Genomic DNA, 22325 nt, shown 5'->3' on the forward strand with positions numbered 1-22325 from the left:
TTGGATATGACAGCATTTAAAAGTTTGTATACAATCTATACGTTTGACCTGAGCGCTCAAAAAGAAACTATAAAGTCTAATCGAGTGGATACTTCCCTATACATTGAAAGAGGAGAGAGTGAAGAAGTTGATACATATTGTTTGCTTTTGGAAGAAACAGAATTGCAGATTAATACAGATAATGGTGTGATGATTAGTCTCACATAATTTTTTTGTTAAATAAATGAGTGGCAAAGTACCAACTGGGGTATATGTTAATCAAATCAATCTTCATAAACTATCATCTTGTGTTCAAAATCAAAAACCTTGTACGATTAACGTTAATACAATTCAGAGAAAAGGAGCAGTAAGAATTGATGTTTTGCTCACAAGAGAACAGGTTAAAATCTTGAATGACACTGGCTCACTTAAAATTAAAATGACAAAACCAATGTTGAAAAAATATTCAATAAGAGAGACGAGTGGAGGATTTCTCCCATTTCTAATTCCTTTATTTGCTGGTTTAAGTGCGGTTGGAGCATTGACGGGTGGTATTTCAACAGCGGTCAAAACTGCCAACGAAAGGAAGGCTCAACTCCAGGCTCAAAAAGAATTGGAAAGACATAACAAAGAGTTGGAGAAACAAATTAGTGGAAGTGGTGTAATTGTAGATTTTGCTGAAAAACTTGAAGGTCTGCCTGATAAAGCGAGATTGTTAGTTGGAGATATGCTTTCTTCTATAGCACAAGCAGGTGTAAAATTAACGAAAAGAGGTAATGGATTATATCTTTCTAATAAATAAATGAGCATTGATGAGTGGTTGAAAGAATTTGGAAAGAATACAACATCAAATTTACAACTTGTCAAATATTGTAAGAAATTAAAAATTCATAATGTGGTTATTTGTATGAGAGATGAATTAACAAATGTGTCGAAACATACAAAGAATATTATTATGAACTTAGAAGATAATGATGGGAACGGTTCTCATTGGGTTTGTATTTTTAATAGTCAAGACAAATATTATTTTGATAGTTTTGGTCTTCCACCACCTGTTGAAGTCATAAAATTCTTACAGAATGGTGTTTATCAAACATTTCAAGTCCAAGAATTAAATTCCAAGTGTTGTGGTCAATTATGTCTATATGTGTTATTTCAACTCAACAAAAATAAAAAATTTTATGATATTATTTTTAATCTAATATAAATGACTTATGTTGGTAAAGATGGTTCTATCTTTGGTGTATCTCAAGAACTGGATATTGATTTATCAAATTATTACACAAAGGCACAGGCTGAACGATATAAATATAATATAAACAAAAATATTAACATGAAAAATGCTTATAAATTAAAAAATTATCCAAGCCCGACTGACGCGAATGACTTGGTGAGATTAAGCGATTTATCACAATATATATACTTAAATAAAACGGCTGTGTATTCTAAAGATACAGAAGTGTTGATATTATCTCCAGGTCATACAGAATTCACAGTTCGAATTAAAATAAATTTTTATAAAGAAGGGCGTATCGTTGTATGAGAATAGAACAATGGGGGTATGATATGAATGATTTAGGGTATAATTGGTCATTTAAAATTAACCTCGAAGACCTGGAACAATTAAATCAGTCTCGTAAGGAAGAATATTATCCACTTGGTATCGAGAATGAGTTTTGTGGAGCCACGATTAGTAAACAACAAATAAAAGAATTTAATAAGGGTAAATATAATAATGGTTTTGCCCTTGTTTATCTCATGAAAACAGAAAAAACAGGATTATATATAATAAGTAAGGAAATACAAAATGATTTAACTATGGGAAGATGGGGAGGTGTTTCGTGCCATAATATTATTCTAACATATATTTCTAATACATAAATGACAGCAAGAAGGCTTCAAGAAAATTATCATTTCTGTGTTCAAGCATACCTTCAAGAAAAGGGTATTCGGTATTTTAATAAATATGTTCTACAACATAAGAATGAGGTATTTTCAATAAAAGATTGGCATTATGCTGATGTTGATAAACCAACAACTTTAGATTTAATTAGAATGTTAAATAATGAAAAAATTATAAGGTTAAGAAAAGGTAAGGCTCTTTTAGAAATTCAAAAGAAATTTTATTGGTATCCTGTTGTAAAAAAATTATTTTGGATACAGGAATAACAAGAAATCCTGATGAATATATGTATAATATTCTATGGGGTGTAAACGATTCAAGTATAGTAAGGGATGAGGAAGGAGTTGAAGAAGAGAGGGAAGAGGAGGAAAAGGAGGAGGAGAGAGAGAGAAGGAGGAAAGAGAGAAGAGAGAGAGGGAGGAAAGAGAGAGAATGAATAAATATCAAAATATGGAAACCAGTGAGATTCAAAAAAGAATAGAGGTATTAAAGAAATTAACTTATCTCACCAGGGAGGAATACAAAGAATTAAAAAGTCTATTTGCAATACTTTCGACAAGACTATCGACATCGAGAAGACATGTATTTTAATTCAAGTTTTTTCTTAAATAAATGGAGGAGAGAGTGAAGGCATTTCTAAGGATTCTTTATGTTTTAAAAATTAAGATTCAAATGTGCATGTTGGAAACTAAAAAGGTTTTTGCACTCTGCAGAAATTTTTCTCATAAATAAATGAGTTATTGTCTCAAATGTAAAAAGAAAACTAATACTAAAAATATTTCATATATTAAAAGTAAAAATAACAGGGTTATACAAAAAGGTATATGTTCGGTGTGTGGTTCAAAAAAAAATCAATTTATCTCCAAACACAAACTCGGAGGAGATATACAAAAGTTTTTATCAGGAAGTAAATTTACAACTACTGGAATACCAGGGGAATTACATCTTCCAGGGTATTCTTTCTGTGGTCCAGGCACAAACTTGGATAAAAGATTAGATGAGGCAGACAATCCTAAATCCTGGAGTAAACCAATCAATAGAGTTGATGAAGTGTGCATGAGACACGATATTGATTATTGGAATACCACAACGTTGGAAGAAAAGCATGAAGCCGATAGAGAAATGTTATATAATTTGTCTCTGATACAAAATCCAACCTTGAGAGAAAAAGTTGATAGGTTCATCGTGAAGAAGATGATTAGTGCTAAATTGAAACTTGGACTTGGAAATTCAAAAAACTTATAGGCTCTAATGATGCCATTAAGACTGAAGAGCAATTAGCTGATGAATTACATAAACCAATATTCACAAAGTTTCAGAGAAGGAAAGTTTATTCCAAGGAAGTTGATTATATCTGGTCTGCTGATTTGATTGAACTCAATAATGATAAGGGGTACAAGTATGCTTTAACCGTTATTGATTTGAGGAGTAGATATGCGTGGGTTGTCCCTTTAAAAAACAAAACAGGTAATACTCTTATGTTAGCTTTTCAACAGATATTTAATAAAAGTAAGAGAAAACCTAAGAAATTGTGGACTGATGAGGGTAGAGAGTTTTATAACAAGACATTTATGAATTTTCTAAAAAATAACAGTATTACATTATACAGTACCTTTAATGAAGGGAAGGCAGTTGTTGTTGAACGTTTTAATCGTACCTTAAAAGAGAGACTATATAAAAAATTCACACAACTCGGTTCACAACAATGGTCATCTTTTATTCAGGATATTGTGGATAAGTATAATGACACGATTCACACGTCAACGAATATGAAGCCATCAGAAACATTTACAAAATTAAAATATGAAAAAGAGATTAATGTCAGAAAACCTAAGTTCAAAGTTGGTGATATCGTAAGAATATATAGGTGGAAATCTCATTTTGAAAAGGGTTTTACTGAACGATGGACGAAAGAACTTTTTAAAATTGTTGATGTAATAGATACAGTTCCTTGGACTTATAAAATATATGATTTGGAAGGGGAAGAGATTTTAGGTTCATTTTATTCACAGGAATTACAAAAGACAAAACTAAGCAGATAATACACCTTTGTGGACACTCGAGGGCCAAGTCCGAGGTGTATAACAGTATATAATGTGTGTCAAGGGGGACGTTCTTAGATCTGTGAACCCCAAACACAGAATCCTCAACTGAATAGTCAAGGTTTAACTTTTGTTTGTGTGTGTGTGTAATGGGAGCAATAGGTTGGCGCTTCACTCCCTCCTACTATACACCGTTGTGGACACTCGAGGGCCAAGTCCGAGGTGTATAACAGTATATAATGTGTGTCAAGGGGGGACGTTCTTAGATCTGTGAACCCCAAACACAGAATCCTCAACTGAATAGTCAAGGCTTAACTTTTGTTTGTTGATGTGTATGTGTGTGTGTGTCCCAACCCTCACATTCAAAATCTCAACCCCAACCCTCACATTCAAAATCTCAACCCCAACTCAATCCTCGCCCAACACAATGTCTTTTTCAAAATGAGATTTCCACCTATATATATATATTTTTACGTTTTTTTTTCTTCTTCCAATTCTGTCTTTTAAGGCTTTCAGGTTTGATGACGTAGAAAGGGGGAGTAAGCCTGCACTTTCTTCCCAGAACTTTCTTGATCTTGCTCCCATCAAGCACCATCCGACAAAGAACTACATCGATAGGTTTAGATCCCAAAGAGTGATAGCAACTCCAAAAGTCTCCAAAATATAAATAAATAAAATAATAATAATAATAAATAAATAAATAAATAAATAAAAGCCCCCAAAAAGTTTCAAGTGTCCAACATAAACCCAACTTTCCAAGTCTTCAAGGTATAACCACATTCCCGTTGAGTTTCCAAGATATGTATCACATTGTGAGTTATCAATCCAGAACCCACATTTCAAGTATTCAAAGTAAAACCAACTTACAAAGTCTCTTAAGGATAACTCATTTACTGATTTTTTCAAAATTTGTGAGTCTCCAAGGTAGGCCCCATATTTAGAACCATCTTGGCAGAACCCTTTTCCTGAGTCTCCAAGGTAGTTATTTAAACCATCAAGGCAGAACTCATTTACTGATTTTTTCAAAATTTGTGAGTCTCCAAAGGTAGGCCCCATATTTAGAACCATCTTGGCAGAACCCTTTTCCTGAGTCTCCAAGGTAGTTATTTAAACCATCAAGGCAGAACTCATTTACTGATTTTTCAAAATTTGTGAGTCTCCAAGGTAGGTCCCATATTTAGAACCATCTTGGCAAAACCCTTTTCCTGAGTCTCCAAGGTAGTTATTTAAACCATCAAGGCAGAACTCATTTACTGATTTTTTCAAAATTTGTGAGTCTCCAAGGTAAAACTTGTATTCTGGCTCATCAAGGTATAACTTGTTCAGTGGGTATTGTCTTGATAACTCACAATGAGTACTATTGCTGTAAAACTCTTTTTCAGGATTTTGCTGGTCTCCAAGGTATAACTCTTTGGTTGGGTCATCAAGGACGAACTCGTTCTGTGGGTCTTGGTCGCTCATAAGGTCTTCAACCAAGCCAACAATTTCGCCCCAAGTTGTAGCAAAAGCAGTATTTTCATTTCGTATTTCAGACACAATTTCCTGTGAGAGAAAATAATAATGTATTAATTAAGTTATTTAATTATTAAATGAGTATGCTTCAATCAAAGTTTGAAAATAGGAAAATAAAAAATCTTACCTCAATAGATAAGAGGTTTGAATCCAGTTCATCAACTTGAAGGTTTAGTTTCATAGAAGACAGAGAGTTCCAAGAAACACCAAAGTCATCCCACTCAAGGTCTTCAACCAAGCCAACAATTTCCCCCAAAGTTGTAGCAAAAGCAGTATTTTCATTTCGTATTTCAGACACAATTTCCTGTGAGAGAAAATAATAATGTATTAATTAAGTTATTTAATTATTAAATGAGTATGCTTCAATCAAAGTTTGAAAATAGGAAAATAAAAAATCTTACCTCAATAGATAAGAGGTTTGAATCCAGTTCATCAACTTGAAGGTTTAGTTCCATAGAAGACAGACAGTTCGAGACAAGCACACAGAACACCATTGCCAGCAAGAACAAATGTTTAAAATGGAGCCTGGGTTTGAAGCTTTTATAGAGAAAGACTGGTGGGTGTGGTTTCCTTTGGAAATTCCCTGGGCAAGCCTAGGCAAGCCTTCATTGGGAAATTTTTCAAAACCATAACATCCTGTAATTTTCTAGTGATTTCTTTGTGAGTCAGAGATGAACTGGAAATGATGTAAGAGTGGGTGGGGCTTAGCAAAAGTAGGCGGAGCTTAGGAAAAGTGGGCGTGGCTTAGAAAAAATACCTTATGAAAATTGGGCGGAGCTTAGCAAAAGTGGGCGGGGCTTAGGAAAAGTGGGCGTGGCTTAGAAAAAATACCTTATGAAAAGTGGGCGGAGCTTAGCAAAAGTGGGCGGAGCTTAGGAAAGTGGGCGTGGCTTAGAAAAAAATACCTTATGAAAAGTGGGCGGAGCTTAGCAAAAGTGGGCGGAGCTTAGGAAAAGTGGGCGTGGCTTAGAAAAATTACCTTATGAAAAGTGGGCGGGGCTTAACAAAAGTGGGCGGGGCTTAACAAAAAATAACCTGTGGCTCAGGAGGTGGTCAGATGAGAGCATTAAGAGAAGTTTATCATTTCGTAATGACACAAATGGGGTATCTTAAAAAATATAAAGATTCAAATGTTTTGTTTGTCAATATTTTAGATGGGGATTATTGTGCAAAGAAAATTAAACTATTGAAGGAATTTGAGAATGAACAAATCTTTATAGGTTCAATGAGTGAGCTGTTCAACCCCCAGGTGTTCAATTCAATGAGGTTCAACCTCCAAGTTAAAAGGGGAGACAAATAAATATACCTTGGGATAAAAAGGGGATTTATTTTTAGGGAAAAAAAATATAAATCGCTGAAAATCCCCCATTCATTTACATGGGGAAAAGTGAGCCAGAATCAGTATTCTTACCCTACTCCCATGGGTCTGGAACCAGGAACCAGAATAGCATTGTGTTCCTTGACTTCACGAGATGCAATGGACTTCCGATAGCTGGTTCATGGCTTCAGGGCCCACAGCCACATCACGAGACTTAGTAATCCATTGCTGGTGGTGTGGCAAAGGAGATTTATCATGTTCTCATTGATGGTCTTTGGAGATTGCTCTGGATCTGCAAGGTCAACCAGAGTGCTCATTTCCTCAATACCTATTCCAGGCTTGTAGCAATTCTGAAGCTGTGGCTAAAATCCAAGAGAATAGTACAATCACAGCCTATGCTGGATGGCAAGCTCTACGATGAAAGAAGAAGATGAGGAGTTTGCGAACAGGTTGAGTGGGGTCCAAGTTGAAGGGCTCTGTGTGTTTCAGGGGGTCTTGAAGCATTGTGGTGTTCCTTCACAACTATCATCCTCGATGTTGCCGGTGGATATCTCGGTAGCCACCTTCAGGTGACGAAGAACTTTGTCTCCCAAGAGATACTGAATACTATTGACCAGTCTACAAGGCCAGGCTGAATGGCAGAACTGACCTGTTTTGGGAGCTGAGGTGTAAAACTGTATGTGCACTAAGGGTGGACAAGGAGGCCAATGTGCGAGGAATCTATGAGGGGGTAGAGCATCACCTGTGGTCAAGTGATTCTCGTCCTGTTTCCAAAGGAATCCATGCATTGCGTTCCACCAAGCCTGTCCCTGAGTGTACTGCAGTTAGAACAGAGAGTTGTGGGCTCTTGACGGAGGAGTCCGAAGTGAAGGGCTTGCTGGACCGGTTACTTTCAGCAGCTGTACCAGGCTGACCCACTTGCTATTGAGTTGGATGTCAGGATGGCAAGCGTTGGATGTTACTATCCCTATTGCTGACCTTCCAATCAACTGTGAGCCACCTTTGGAGAAACACAGGCTGTGGTGAACCAGTTGAAAGAGGGGGCAAAGCTCCTGGGATCTGTGGCATCCATGCTGAACTTCTCAATGCTGGTTGAAGTGTTGCACTCGTGTCGTTGCATGCAGTTCTTTGCTCTGTTTGGGGGCACAGGCATTGTCGCAACTGACTGGAAGAGGGGTGTTGTTGTTGGAAGAATGTCATTTTGATTTGCGTGTTCTGTTCTTCCACAGACCCTGCTGCACTCCATCACAAGAGCGATCGCAAAAGCTGCGTCTTTACAACCCCTCGGACAAACTCACAGATGCAGCCAAAAGGAGAGCGGTAAATTTATTTTGTGCCCACTCCACACAAGGACGATTGCAAAACAGTTGTTCTTTAACAAGCCTTGATGAGCAAGAACTGCTTATAAATAACTGACTTACATGAGACTCCGGTTGTTTTTGATTGAGACTTGCTTTGTGTCATCTTAGAGATCATTGTTCATTTGTCACAATATAGAAAAATATTTCAATAGTCACGTCTTCTGTTTATGGCATAAGTAAAAGTAGTTGAATTTTAACCACCGGACATACTGTACCTCCCTCCTTTCTCTTCCTCCCTCGCCAATTCCCACGCCAACCCTCACCTTTTCTAATCGCTTCAAACCTGTATTTTCATTCACTCCCTCCTTTATCGAACACACCTGTACCCTCCAACCTCTCCCTCTCCCTCTTGCTCCCTCTCTCATCCCTTCCACCTATCTTCAATTTATTCTCTACTTTCACTCTTCCCCATCCCTAAGTAATAAATACATCGCTTACAATGGCAATTCAGAAGACATTACAATTGAAAAGCTACTTTTTTTGGTGCACAAGGCAAAAAAAATAATGATAATTAAAAATCCAATTTTAACAAAGAAAATAATAATCGAGTTGAGTGTTGAATATTTTTTGAAGGATGCAGTTTCACCGTCTCGCTCTGCTGCTCTTGCTTCTCCTTTTGTCTGCTCTACTTTAACTCCTTCCCTTGGGTTGCCTTCCATCTGTTTGGAAGATAGCCAGCAGCACACCTATAGACACGAAGGATTCTAAAATAGATGTACTCAACAACATGGCACGAGGCCATTACTTGAGGTTGTAAGTAAAATCGTGGAATCGCAAAACGCAGCTAACTACTTATTTCGTCTTCCTTAATGGCCTGAACTCTGATCCTCAGTTTAGATTTTCTCCTGGTCACTCAACTTTTTGATATCCCTCTCGTTTTTCTTGACTATAAATGGAGGTCCTGAAACTTAGCGGAGATTATAATCACGTGATTGTGCAAATATTCTTCAAACAAAATTTTGTTGTACTTTGTATGATAAAATGGATGAAAAATGCATTAATCTCTGCGACTACAGTTTTCACTAATGTATTGAAAGATAAAAAATAAAAATTGTTTGCGTTTCTTAGATTATTGTGAGTATCTCGTTCTGAACTCTTGGAACGTCCCATGTAGTTTGTGCAAGTTAATGGCTGCGATCAGCTGTGACCTTCATGGGTTAATGAGATAAGGAAATATCTCAGTGATTATGTTGAGAGAGTTTGAGGAAGGAGATCATGTAAGGTGGCCTGGGGGTGGTTGGAGAGTGGAGAGAGTTGGCTGAGAATTGAGGGAAGTGTAGGAGTGTCGTGTTCAAGGCAGGGCAGAAGCTTGGTACCATTCAATGCTCCCCCCCCTTTCATAAAGAGAAGGGAGGAAGAAGAAGATATCACGTTTTAAGATTATGCACCTTGGGGCTGCTCAACAATGCTCGGGTATTATAAAACGTATTTCCTGAAACTTGTGAAAGTCAAAAGATTTGTTGACAACATAAATTTTTTTGGTAAAAGTGGGGGTGAGGGAATCATACAAATTAAATGAGGCATGAGGAACTCTTCATCTCACCTGCAAAATTCAAAAGAAACTTTACAAAACCTCTTCCCTACTTTTCAATCATTATAATTGGGCCAAATTGTTCTGAGCCAAGAAAGCCGTCAGCTTTTACACAATCTTCTCGGGCCATATTATCTCGTGCGAGGTCAAAATCAGCTGGGCCATGGGTCAATGTTTATGAAGGTTTCAACAGACCAAAAAGAAGTATGTTAACTTTGGCATCACACTTTAGTGTGTCGTGATTCATTCTTACTTTGTGAAATGGTAGCACCGATTGGCTGCAGTAACGATGGGAAACACTATCACATGAACATAACACTCCAGATTGATCAAAAACATTCCCACCATGTTGGATCCAGGGGTTAATATATAATCGGCATTCTCATAATAAAGCTCATCTCAGGATATTCCATGACTTGCAATCAAATTCCTTTACTGTTCCACTGTGCCAGTAGCAAACTCAAGGTCATCACCTTCTGCAAGCAAGACAGCGTCGGGCTGCAGCTGGTCGGAGGGAACGCCGTGGGAATTTTTGTCGCTGGAGTGCAGACAGGCAGTCCTGCTGCTGCACAGGGCCTGCAGGAAGGTGATCAGCTGCTCAAGGTAGGGCATATATGGTACTTCTGTACCGACGACACATGGTCACCGCACCAGAAATTACTATATGATAAAGTGTTTCAACCTTAAAAGAGTAAAATGATGGCTGTTGAACAAATAAAAACTTATTTTCTGAGAAGTCTGTTCTTTTCACCTCTTGTTTCTTTGAGAATGACTTTGTATGATGTCCACCAATTAGTCTGGTGGCCTTTTTGGTGTCTCCTTTGGAGCATTTTCCTTTTGAATTTGCAAGGCCAAGTTCCCCTTATCCCCTGGCTGAATTTTTGAACCCATCTCCACGTACCACATACATTCCAGACATGCCCCTCCTCCTCCCCCCCCACACCCACCCTCTCCTTAATGTTATCTCCTCTTAACTTACTTTCCCTTCTCTCTTCACTCGTATGGTGCTCTCCAAATGTCTCTTTGCTTTACCAACATCCTCCATCTGCTTTATTTTCTCACTTTTCATAACAAGGAATAACAAGAAACTTTAATGCAGGAGGAGGCCATTTGGCTTATTAATGCCTACACTATACCAACACCAGTTATCATCACACATCCACGTACAAGCTACCAACACGTCCTACCCCTAATATCCCTATATCACTCTATCTCCAATGCATCTCGGTACCTATCTAATTCCGATTTAAACCGATCTTCTCATACTGCCACCACCATCTTTCTAGGGAGACCATTCCATGCAATAACTACTCTCTGATTGAAAGAACCCTGCCATATTACTGTCCCAACTCTCTTCTTTACCTTAATTTCCTCTCTATAGCCCCTCGTTTCCAAACTTGTCTTTCATAACTTCAGCCCCTCCTCCCCTCACCACATTTATACATAATATATCAAGAATGACCGCACTGCGGTTACATCCAGCAACAAAATCCAGCAACGGGCCAATGGGGAAACGCACACCTAAAGCTCTCTTAAAAGATTAACTCGACACCTCTCATCCATGTCAGCCTCCGCCACGGTTATATCAGAACGAGCTGATTCATTGCACGGTCACGGATTGCTTAACCACAATATGGGCCCATTAAAAAATTATGTAACACGATTTTTTGAGTGAGGGGCATAACGTTTGTGCTGACGGGCTTGATTAAACCTTGCTAATAATTTTTATTCGACATTGATTCGAATTTTTGGGGTCTTTCATTGTGAGTAACACTCGACCCAAACAAAGTCAATGGAAATATGACACAACAAACACGGAAGTGTATAATCAGCAGAAGCCGACAGGACTGATGTCTTAGGTCCACCAGAAAACCGAGATGGCGGCCATATTATTTTGTGTGAGTGTCATAGTTTGTGGAGTCAAGTGACAACTCTGGGTGGGGTCGACAGCTGTCCAACTAATCAGTGCACATTTCAAAAATCGACCCCCCAACAAGAACCACCACAACAACAACAACAACAACAACAACAACAACAACAACAACAACCATGTGGAGCTATAACCAGGTATAAATGGCCTTTTATTGCACTTAAGAACGTATGGCCGACCAAACAGTTACCAACTAAAATGCATCTCAAAAATTGAGATCCCATCCACGTCTGCTTTGTATACTCAAACTAAACTTGACGAAAACAACAGTTACATTAAAAAAAAATTATCAACTAGTGTTCTCCAGATTCTCATCATAAAGGTTTGTTGAAAATTTGATGACAGAAGTTCAAAATGATAAATAGAGAAACACGGAAGCGATTATAAAACCCAGCTGTCTCGCACTGCACGGCTGACAGGCTGATATGAGACCTATTTGTACTTCCTGTGACTTTGCCCTTTGACATTTTCACCCATTTATTAATTAGTCTTCTCCATATTCTCATAATAAGGACTTGATGAAAATTTGATGAGAAAATCTGGAATCGTAAAAACGTCATAGCCTGAAACACACACACACACACACACACACACACACACACACACACACACACACACACACACACACACACACACACACACACACACACACACACACACACACACACACACACACACACACACACACACACACACACACACACACACACACACACACACACACGAAACCAAGTTGTTTGTTGTCAATTCTCTTCCCATTGAACTTTGTTGTTCTCGATTAAATATTCTCAGAAATCAAGAAAATGACTAAATACCAAGACCTCAAAAATGAGATTAGGGAGATCTTGGAAGCTGAAGAGAGTCTAGATTGCACCACCAGTGATCATTGGAGCAACAGGAATAAGAAAGAAGATACTCATTGAGATTTTGAAAACCATCCCCGGGAATATTTTCACAAAAGAACGACAACTGGAGAGAAAGTCCGGGGTTCGGTGATGATCCTGAAAAGAGCCCTCGGAACAAAACTCTGAGAACAACAAATTTGAACAGCTTGGTCCATGAACTGTGATCCCTTACCGAAGCAAAGTTGGATACCTTGCGTCCTGGGAGGACTTCGTTCCATCTCCTCAAACCCACAAATGGAGATAACAACCAACGACCACATGGAGGTGGATATTTTGAGACCTGGGATGGCTCCGTTCCACCTCTTGAAACTCACATGTGTAGACAACCACCAACGACACAGAAGTGATTGAAAGAAATCCCCGTCTCACACTGCACAGCGGGTGCATTTATAAGACTGGCTTTCTGCCGCGCAGTAAAATATTATTACGACATGGGTACACAAAAGCATTATGTCACGCTCCTTCTAAATGGTCAAAGCAAACCTTTTTCTTCTTTCTCTTCCCTCTTTAATGGCCACAATTATCCCCACATTCTTGTGTGGTTGACCAGGTGGACCTTTTGGCCAGTTTTTCATGAACCGGCTGGCCAGGTCTGACGTTCGACTAAGCATTTAAGATGGGATTTTGGAATTTGGCCAAGGTGCTGGGGACAGGACACCTATTCTTTGTGAAGGATACTGTGAGATCCTTATGGCCCACTATCTAATGCCAGCAGATGGAACGCCAATTTAATGTCCATCAAGGGACGGCACACACATTGATGAAACACCCTGCCTGTGAAACATCTGGATGACAGTTTGTTCCTGGGATGAGATTAAAAACCCAGGCTGCACTGCTTAGAGGCAAGTGACCATGATGACAAGTCCTCAACCCAACCCCCCACCCAAAACCTCAACCTCCCCTCCCAAATCTGTCCCATCATTGCTCTCCACCCCTCTCCCCCAACCCCCAAGTCCACACCCTCCCACTCTCAGCCCTAAGGCGTCAATCCCCTCCACACTTCAAGCATTCAAACCTTCTCCCCACCCATCGTGTTTGCCTGTCTCACAATCTCGTGAGATACGTGGAAAAGATACGTGGCCATGAGCAAGTCATGGCGTCCATCACATTCTCTTGTCCAACTCGCAATCCCGTGAAATATGCGGAAAAGATACATGACCATGAGCATCTCATGGCCGCTCGCATTCACCGATCCAACTCGCAATCCCACGAGATATGCAGAAAATGTAAAATGACAAGGGTTTAAGCCCTGCTAGAGAGAATGCCACATCTAGTTCTTTTGGAGGTGTACAAGTTAACAGACTGCTGCTTCAATTGCTGAGGCTGATCATCACAAGAACTGTCATGCCTGTCAGCTCAAAATCTTTTGAACTGTCACTTTGGTCATTTCACAACGAAGGGAGACCTTGTAGAGAGGGCATGGCGATCGTGAATATGACAGCCTCGAAGATGTCTTTGACTTCACATAGCAGGATGCACCAACATGGTGACCGGATGATTTTTTTTTCCCAAGTAGAAATTGTGGGTGGAGTGAGGCTATCTGTCCAACCAATGAGTGGAACAGAACTACACACCTATCACCACACACACACACACACACACACACACACACACACACACACACACACACACACACACACACACACACACACACACACACACACACACACACACACACACACACACACACACACACACACACACACACACACACACACACACGAACAAGCGTACAGTATATTATTAAATTTCACATAATCTCTGTTGTTGAAAATGTATTTTTCATTTCAGAAATCCTTACTATGATTCATAGACCCGTGTTTGTGTGTTTGTTTGTTTGTTTTGCTATTCCACCTACAATTCTGGGCTGATGACATCCATATTTGCTACATAGGATCAGTATGACCGAAGTTAATGTGCAGAAGTAAGGCAGATATTCTGCAGGTAGTAACAATAGCTCGATCCTGCATTCTTCCGAATATGCTCAGCATGTTGAAAAAGGCTTCGGTGACATTCACAACTGATACAAAACGTCTTGTTAGAAGCAACATCCTAATTATAATAATAATGAGCACACTCAATGGAGGTGCTGACTCATGCTCTTGATTTATCTGAATACTAAACCAACAAAGGGTGCTAATCGATATTATTGCGTGTCCACGGTGTGAGTAAATATAGTCCTGTACTCGTTTTCATGTTGTATTTTTTCCATATGAGCTCAAATTTAAAGTAATCCGTAACACTTGAATCTCTGTGCCAAATTTGGCAATTCTAGCTGCCGTCACTTGACCAGTTAATCAGCCGACAAACAGATAAACCCACGGACAGGATGATTACAATACTGAGATACCTGGCCTACAACTGTGGCACGAGTAACTAGACTGTCACCCGGTAGAGTGCATACCTTTGCGTGGCTGAACAGTTTACATTTTGCATCCCATTGGTCGGCCGGATCTGCATTCGGACCTTAACCAAAATCGAGTCGGCTTGTTATTTTCACTTACCCAAATTATCCACCATTTTTGTCCACATCCATCCATAACTTTTTGAGATATCGCAATATATATCGTATTTGGGCCCTATCTCTCTCTCTCTCTCTCTCTCTCTCTCTCTCTATCTCTATCTCTATCTCTATCTCTATCTCTATCTCTATCTCTATCTCTATCTCTATCTCTATCTCTATCTCTATCTCTATCTCTATCTCTATCTCTATCTCTATCTCTATCTCTATCTCTATCTCTATCTCTATCTCTATCTCTATCTCTATCTCTATCTCTATCTCTATCTCTATCTCTATCTCTATCTCTATCTCTATCTCTATCTCTATCTCTATCTCTATCTCTATCTCTATCTCTATCTCTATCTCTATCTCTCTTCTCGATCTTCACCAAAATCTAAGCAAATCCAACACATGGAACATGTCTTTCAATCCTGACAAATCTCACATTCTCACCATGTCTCTCCAAGAGGACCATTTAGAACCCCCCCCCCCATCTACTTTCTCAACAATCCTCTGGAATCAGTCCGTTCATTCAAGCTTCTGGGTCTCACTATCTGCCATGATCTTTCTCGGGAAAGCCACATTTCCAACCTGGCCTCCAAAGCTAGTCGCCGACTGGGAATCCTCCATCGTGCAGTCTTTCCTCGGCCCACCTGAGCTCCTGACCATACACAAAGCTTTCGTCCGCAGCCTGATGGAGTACTGCGCTCCCCTCTGGGCTGGTGCTCCTGCCTCCCACCTTTCTCGGCTTCATAATGTGGAAACCAAGGCATTTCGGATCATTGGTATCTCCCACGATGAGGCTGAGTCTTTGGGACTCTCACTCTCTCACAGCAGGCAGGTCAGTGGTCTTTCTGTCTTCTTTCGTCTCCTCTCCGGTCTCGCCCTTCCCCCCCCCTTCCCGTTCTGTCTGCAATTTGTCCCCACCATATTTCTGCTGGGCACTCAAGGTCCGCCAGCAACCCCCTTCTGGTAAAACTACCAAAATCACAAATCACTGCTCACCTTCACTCTTTCATTCCTCGTTTTTCCAGCCTTTGGTATAAACTATCACACTCTCTTCAATCCCATTCTTCCCTCCAGGCCTTCAAAATAGCTGTTCCCCACCACCTCATATCTCCCCCCATCCAAAACCTTGATCTTTTTTATCCCCGTTAATCCACCCCTTAACCCACCTCCTTCAAATTCCCTGCTTTCCTTCCTGAAAGTCCCTGTAATGTCCATCCTGTATTCCCATGTTCCCCACCCCATCCCTCTCCCTTCCACAGATCTCCTTATGTCTCTGTTTCCCACAGTTTTGTCCTTCCCTCTCCTGCCCCTCTTGTCTCATTTCCCCCCTTGCTGTGCATTGTGTGTTTGCCCTCATATGAGCCTCTACAAGATATACAAAACTAGCCTGGTGTTGGCTTAGTGGTTAGGGTGGTAGCTTGGGATCCTAAGGTCCTGAGTTCAAGCCCTGTTGGCTGCTGAATTAATACACCAAGGGGTTGACTCAGCCTGTCATCCTTCTGAGGTTGGTGAAATGAGTGCCAGTGTGTACTGGTAGAGGGGCACTGCGTCAGCGACGCAGTCGCGCTTCCAAGAAATGATAACTACCCCAGCAGCTCAGCTGCCATATGCAAGAAGAAGGCCAGATTTGCTTCCAGACCTGAACCAAAATCGAATCGGCTTGTTCTTATCAGCAAACCAACTCATCCACCAAGTTTTGTCATAATCCGTGCATTACTTTTCTGAAAAATCATGCAATATATTATGTTTGGCCCTATCTCTCAATGGTGAAGAATCACTTTAACAATTCTCGGATTCAGATCTTCGCCAATATCGAATCATTTCATCCTGATCACTCACCTGTCCACAAAATTTCGTCTGAATCTGTTCATAACTTTTTGAGATATCTTGCTCACAAACAGACAGACAAACACACAGACAGGAGTGAAAACAACCTTCATCCACCTTTGGTAGTGGAGGTAATAGTGATTGTCATTGTGTGTTGGGATAGGGCTGAGGTGTCGTCCACCAAACAGCGGTCTCCTTGGATTAACCTGATGCGATCCCTTGGGTGGGTGCCTGGAATGTCCTGTCCCTAAGAGAGGATGATCACATGTCTCTGCTGTCATCTGAGCTCCAGAATTTGAACATCGGTATTTCTCCACTCTCTGAAGTTCGGAGACCAGATAGTGGTGAGATCATAGCAGGTGGTTACACCGACTACTGGGCCGGTCACTCTGATGGCTATCAGGCCCATGGAGTTGCTGAAGCTGTGTCCATTGAGCTGCCTCATATGATAAGTGAGGTAACACTGGTCAACGAGCGTATTATGAGACTGAGGATTCGTCACTCCTTGGGTGTCATTTCCTTGGTCTCCATATATGCTACAACAGAATCGAGTGATCTCACTGTGAAGGACGCATTCCAAGCAACGCTCAAGTCTGTGGTTGATCAGTGTCCCAGGCGAGATACTCTTCTCATCCTTGGGGGATTTAAATGCATCAACTGACGCTGACAGGGATGGTGATGAGACATGTGTTGGTCTCCATGGGTCTGGAAATGTGAACCAGGATAGCACCAAGTTCCTTGACTTTGCAAGAAGTTGTGGACTTAGGGTGGCTGGTTCATGGTTTCAGTGCCCACAAGCTCATTGCTGGACTCTGTATTCCAACACTGGTGGTGTGGCAAAGGAGATTAACCATGTAATCACTGATGGGCACTGGAGGATGATTCAGAACTTCAAGGTCTCCCAGAGTGTTCAGTTCCTCAATGCCAAACACAGGCTTGTTGTAGCCAATCTGAAGTTAAAGCTTAAATCCAGGAAAATGGTACAATCCCAGCCTCGGGTGGATGTTAGCAAGCTCAAGGATGAGAGGGTAGCTGAGGAGTTTGCGAACAGGCTGTGTGAGGATTTGGGGGGTCTGGATGCTTTGGGGAATCCTGAAGAGTTGTGGAGTGCCTTCAAGACCACCATCCTTGATGTTGCCAGTAGATATCTTGGAACCCACCATCAGGCGAAGAAGAAATTGTCTCCCATGCGATACTTGATACCATTGACCGGAGTCGCAGGGCCAGACTTAATGGCAGAGCTGAGCTGTTCAAGGAGTTGAGTCGTAAAACTGTGTGTGTGCTGAGGACGGACAAGGAGGCCTATGAGCGAGGAATCTGTGAAAGTGTAGAGCATCGCCTGTTGTCAAGTGATTCTCCTCAGCCTTACAGAGCAATTTGCACATTGCGTTCCTCCAAGCCCATCCCTTGGTGTACTGCAGTTAGAGCGGAGGGTGATGGGCTCCTGACAGAGGAGTCCGAAGTGAAGGCCCGCTGGGCCAGTTACTTTGAGCGGGTGTACCAGGCTGACCCACCAGCTGTTGAGTTGGATGTCAGGGGTGCAATTTTTCCTCTTACTGACCCTCAAATCAATTGTGATCCACCTTCGTTTATGGAAACACAGGCTCCGATGAACCAGTTGAAAGGGGGTAAAGCTCCTGAGATCTATGGCATCTATGCTGAATTTCTCAAGACTGGTGTGAATGCTGTACTCGTATCATCGCATGCAGTTCTGTGCTCTGTTTGGAACACAGCATTATCCCAACTGACTGTAAGAGGGGCCTAGCTGACCCTCTCTGGAAAGGGAAGGGTGTTGACCAGAATTGCAAAAACTACCAAGGGATGATGCTGCTCTCAATGCTGGACACAAGGTCATTGCTCAAATAATTCTTGAAAGGCTTTGCCACCATCTGCTTGAGCACCAGCATCGAGAGCAGTTAGGCTTTACACCAAATAGGTCAACGATTGGCCGTCTCTTTGCTCTTCGGGTCCTCACCGAATGCAGAAGAGAGTTTCGGCAGGGGCTCCTTGCAGCTTATGTTGATCTCTGCAAACGTTCGATCCAGTGAATTTGGATGCCCTCTGGGGGATTCTTGGTCTTCGTGGAGTGCCACCAAACCTGATGAATCTGATGTCTGAACTATACTCTGGTACTGAGAGTGCTGTGAGATGTGGTGGTACCATCTGCAATTTATTTCAAGTTGTTAATGGAGTTCATCAGGGGTGGGTACTGGCCTCCACATTTTTCAGCACTTGTACGGACTGGATTCTGGGGAGGATGTTGGAGAGATAAAGTTGTGGTGCATTGTTTTAGAGTTTCAAGATCTCTGACCTTGATTTCACAGATGATTCAGTCATCTTTGCGGAGACTCTGGGTGTCCTTTCGGGGGCCATCGAGGTGCTGAATGGGGATTCGCAGCCGCTGGGATTACGTGTTTCCTGGGTCAAAACTAAGATCCAGGCTTTCAATGACGTCTTGGGTGTGCTCTCTTGCCTCTACTTGGTTGTGGTGAGGATGTTGCGGTCACCGAGAGATTCACTTACTTTAGCAGTAATATTCATGTCTCTGCTTGTTGTCGGCCAGAGGTGACTCGATGTCTGTATCGAGCCTGAGGAGTCATCTATTCACTGGATCATGGGGTGTGGCGCTTTTGTTTCCTATGCAGGAGGACGTAAGTCTGAGTCTAATTCTTGGTGATCCACCTTCGTGGATCCAGTCTTGCTCTGCAGATGTGAGACTTTTTGATCAGAGTCCGAGATTTTTGCTTCACTCCTTCGGCACCAGGTCTCTTCGTACAATCTTTGGCTATCATTGGTCAGACATTGCAGCGAATTAACGGTTGCTTCGAGAGATTCAGATGACATTTGTTGCCTGTATAGTCTGTGAGAATCGGCTGCGGCTGTATGGACATGTGGCTCGTTTTCCTGACGCTGATCCTGCTCACCAGATTCTGTCAGTGAGGAAGCCTCATGAGTGGCGGAGGCCAATAAGCCGACCACGTGGCTCGTTACAGCAAATTGATCAGCATCTCAAATAGATGGCGATGGGCCAGGCATCTGCCTGGGGGATGGCCAGACGTAGGCCCCTGGAGTCCGGCGGAAAGTGGACGCAGCAACGTGCTGCTCCGGCGCGTTTTACCATACCTGACTTGACCTGATTATCAAATGTTTATTCTTGCAGTGAAAGCTTTATCTTCTGAATTATATCATGGGATTTAAAATGTTGTATTCATCATCTGGAGGTTGGTGTTGTCTGTAGCCCTCACTAGGTTGGTTTAACTTTGGCTTTTATTTGTGAAGAGGCCAAATGACTTGAGTTGTTTTTGCCACAGGTAAATGATGTTGACTTCCAGCACACAATCAGAGAGGATGCCGTGCTTTTCCTTCTGCAATTGCCAAAGGGACAGCTCGTGACGTTCATTGCACAGCAGAAGTGGGATGGTGAGACAATAGCACAAACTCACACAGGCAACTTTCTCAATACATTTCACATCCAAGTATTTCTCTTCATCTCGTCATTTGATATTTGTTATTTCTCGCTTGTGAAATTAATTCCTGAAAGTTTGGTCTCAATTTATTTCATTTATTTTTTTGTATCCAATGTTGAGGTCTGTGGAAAGTCGCAATAATAAATAATGGATCAGGATGTAACAGATTGAAAAGAATAGTAGGTAGAGAGGAGACGGGGGGGGGCAGGGGGAGGGGGGCACTGACAGCAGGATTGAGGGATAAAATAGAGGTGGACTGGAGAAATAAGGGATGTATGGAAGAATGAGAGCAAGGGGAGGGACAAGGGGGGGGGTAAAACAAGATGGATCCTGTCTCAAACTCTCAGTCACATAAGTGGAAGGAAAAAAAACCCCAGAAACCTGGGAAATGTTGGGCTTGAGGTGGGGGGGGGGAGGGGAGGTGGGAGGTGCAAGGGGAGGGTTAATGTGGGTAGAAAAGATCATGGTTTTGTATGATCATGATTGTGGACAATCTGAGATGGTGGTGAACAGCTCTCTTGAAACTCCAGAGGGAAGAATAAGATTGAAGAAACTGAGGAAGTTACTTCTACAGGTCGAAAAAATAAGAACAAATGAGTGGAGGCGAGTCTGGATTCTGGGAATTTCACCAGAAAGGTGTTACTGGCAGACCACTTGCACCTTTCAGAAAACTGGGAGGAGGGGGGAAAAGGGGGGGAGGAGACAGAGCATTGTAAAGGTAAGAGGGTTCAAGACCAGAAAGGAGGTTGTAGAAGACAGAGAGACCACCAAGCTCTCTGCGATGTGAAATTGATCGGCCTCGAGACGCAGCTTTATCGAACCATGAAATATGAAAAAATACTGTGTGCTGTTTCATCTTCATGAGGAGTTCTGCTGTGGGGGGGGGGTGCTTTGTGATGGGGTCAAGTAAAGTACGCTTGTCTTGATACAGTGTACCGCAGTGTCATGGACTGCAATGTACGCGATTCCTTCTACATCCGCACACACTTTGAGTACAAGGGAGAGACGGCACAAAGTCTGCAGTTTGGACCCGGGGAGGTGTTCCGTGTCGTTGACACGCTGCATAGTGGGGAGCTGGGTTCCTGGCTCGTCTTGCGTCTTGGCGAGGGACGAACCGAGCTGGAGCGTGGTATCATCCCCAGCAGAAACAGGTTTGAAAGTTTTTGGACATGCAGAAGCAAGCTACAGCTTTCCTGCATTCGAGCCATAATTGTTGAATATGGGTGGTTTGGGGGAGGGAGGGTGCAGGGAGGGGAGGTTCAAAGTAGAAAGCAATGTACATAGTGAACAGTAATAACGATTTTTATCATGCTTGAGAAAACCACATGCACTCTAAAAAGTTCCCACCATTCAAAAATATGCAACATAAACCTTTTAAATGCAAGGAGTTGTAATTTTTTTTCCCCACAAGTTTCTTCCCAAGCTATTATATAATTTATGTGAAAAATGAAATCGATAAATGCTTTGATTCAGAACAGATTTTGGACGACCTGCTCGACATTTGTTTTTCCTTCTCAAACAGTGAACGCTCATGAAGAAGCCTGAACCTTGTACATATATTACACTGCATAAATAAAACGTAATAATGTGGTGACACGTAATACTTAAGCTCATAGTTTCCCGACTTAATTCACATCGAGATGTCTCCTACACGTCTTCGGACCAAGCAACTCCATATAATCCTATATTTTCTTTGAAATTCCTCCATCTACCCCACATGCATAACAATACAATGCTCAGTGTGAGGATTATTTTTTATTTTTTTCGAGAATGTTTTTTTTTATTTTTTTTTTGTCCATCTGTGATTAATGCTCTCAAAAAAATTGGTGGGAAGTGCATGCAATTCTCAAAGAAAAGCTGAGGAAGGTGAATTTCATGATCTTTGGTATTTCAAAAGGGGTGATTTTCATGATGTCTCCAAGGAAAATAACTTGGGTGTATGGGAGTTCTGAGCATGTTATATCCAAGATGCTGCCCAATTAGTAACAATATCCTTCCATGGATGATGGAAAATTGCACATTTGTTGCTTAAGGAAAGGGA

The 22325-nt window shown here is 41.4% G+C and overlaps 2 protein-coding genes across 15 annotated transcripts in view; one reads left to right on the forward strand and one right to left on the reverse strand.

Annotated features, from left to right (window-relative positions):
- LOC147030897 (tight junction protein 2-like) overlaps positions 1-22325 on the forward strand; it is a 222419-nt gene that overhangs the window by 119364 nt on the left and 80730 nt on the right. For 13 of the 14 annotated variants that reach the window (XM_085875438.1, XM_085875440.1, XM_085875442.1 and 10 more), the window contains 4 exons: positions 7984-8074; positions 10099-10249; positions 20129-20237; positions 21216-21435. In XM_085875438.1, the coding sequence (XP_085731564.1) occupies positions 7984-8074; positions 10099-10249; positions 20129-20237; positions 21216-21435 (571 nt within the window). The remainder of the gene's footprint in view (positions 1-7983; positions 8075-10098; positions 10250-20128; positions 20238-21215; positions 21436-22325) is intronic. The other variant, XM_085875437.1, reaches the window with a different exon arrangement.
- On the reverse strand, positions 5056-6836 carry LOC147030898 (uncharacterized). The gene is made up of 3 exons (XM_085872056.1): positions 5838-6836; positions 5564-5740; positions 5056-5466 (listed from the first exon to the last, which is right to left on the reverse strand). Exons 1-3 carry the CDS (start codon positions 5928-5930, stop codon positions 5056-5058), a joined length of 681 nt encoding a protein of 226 aa, XP_085728182.1. The 5' UTR covers positions 5931-6836.

The sequence above is a fragment of the Eptatretus burgeri genome, chromosome 3 (assembly GCF_056783735.1).
Source record: "Eptatretus burgeri isolate ZD-2024b chromosome 3, Ebu_testis_v1, whole genome shotgun sequence".
NCBI lineage: Eukaryota > Metazoa > Chordata > Myxini > Myxiniformes > Myxinidae > Eptatretus > Eptatretus burgeri.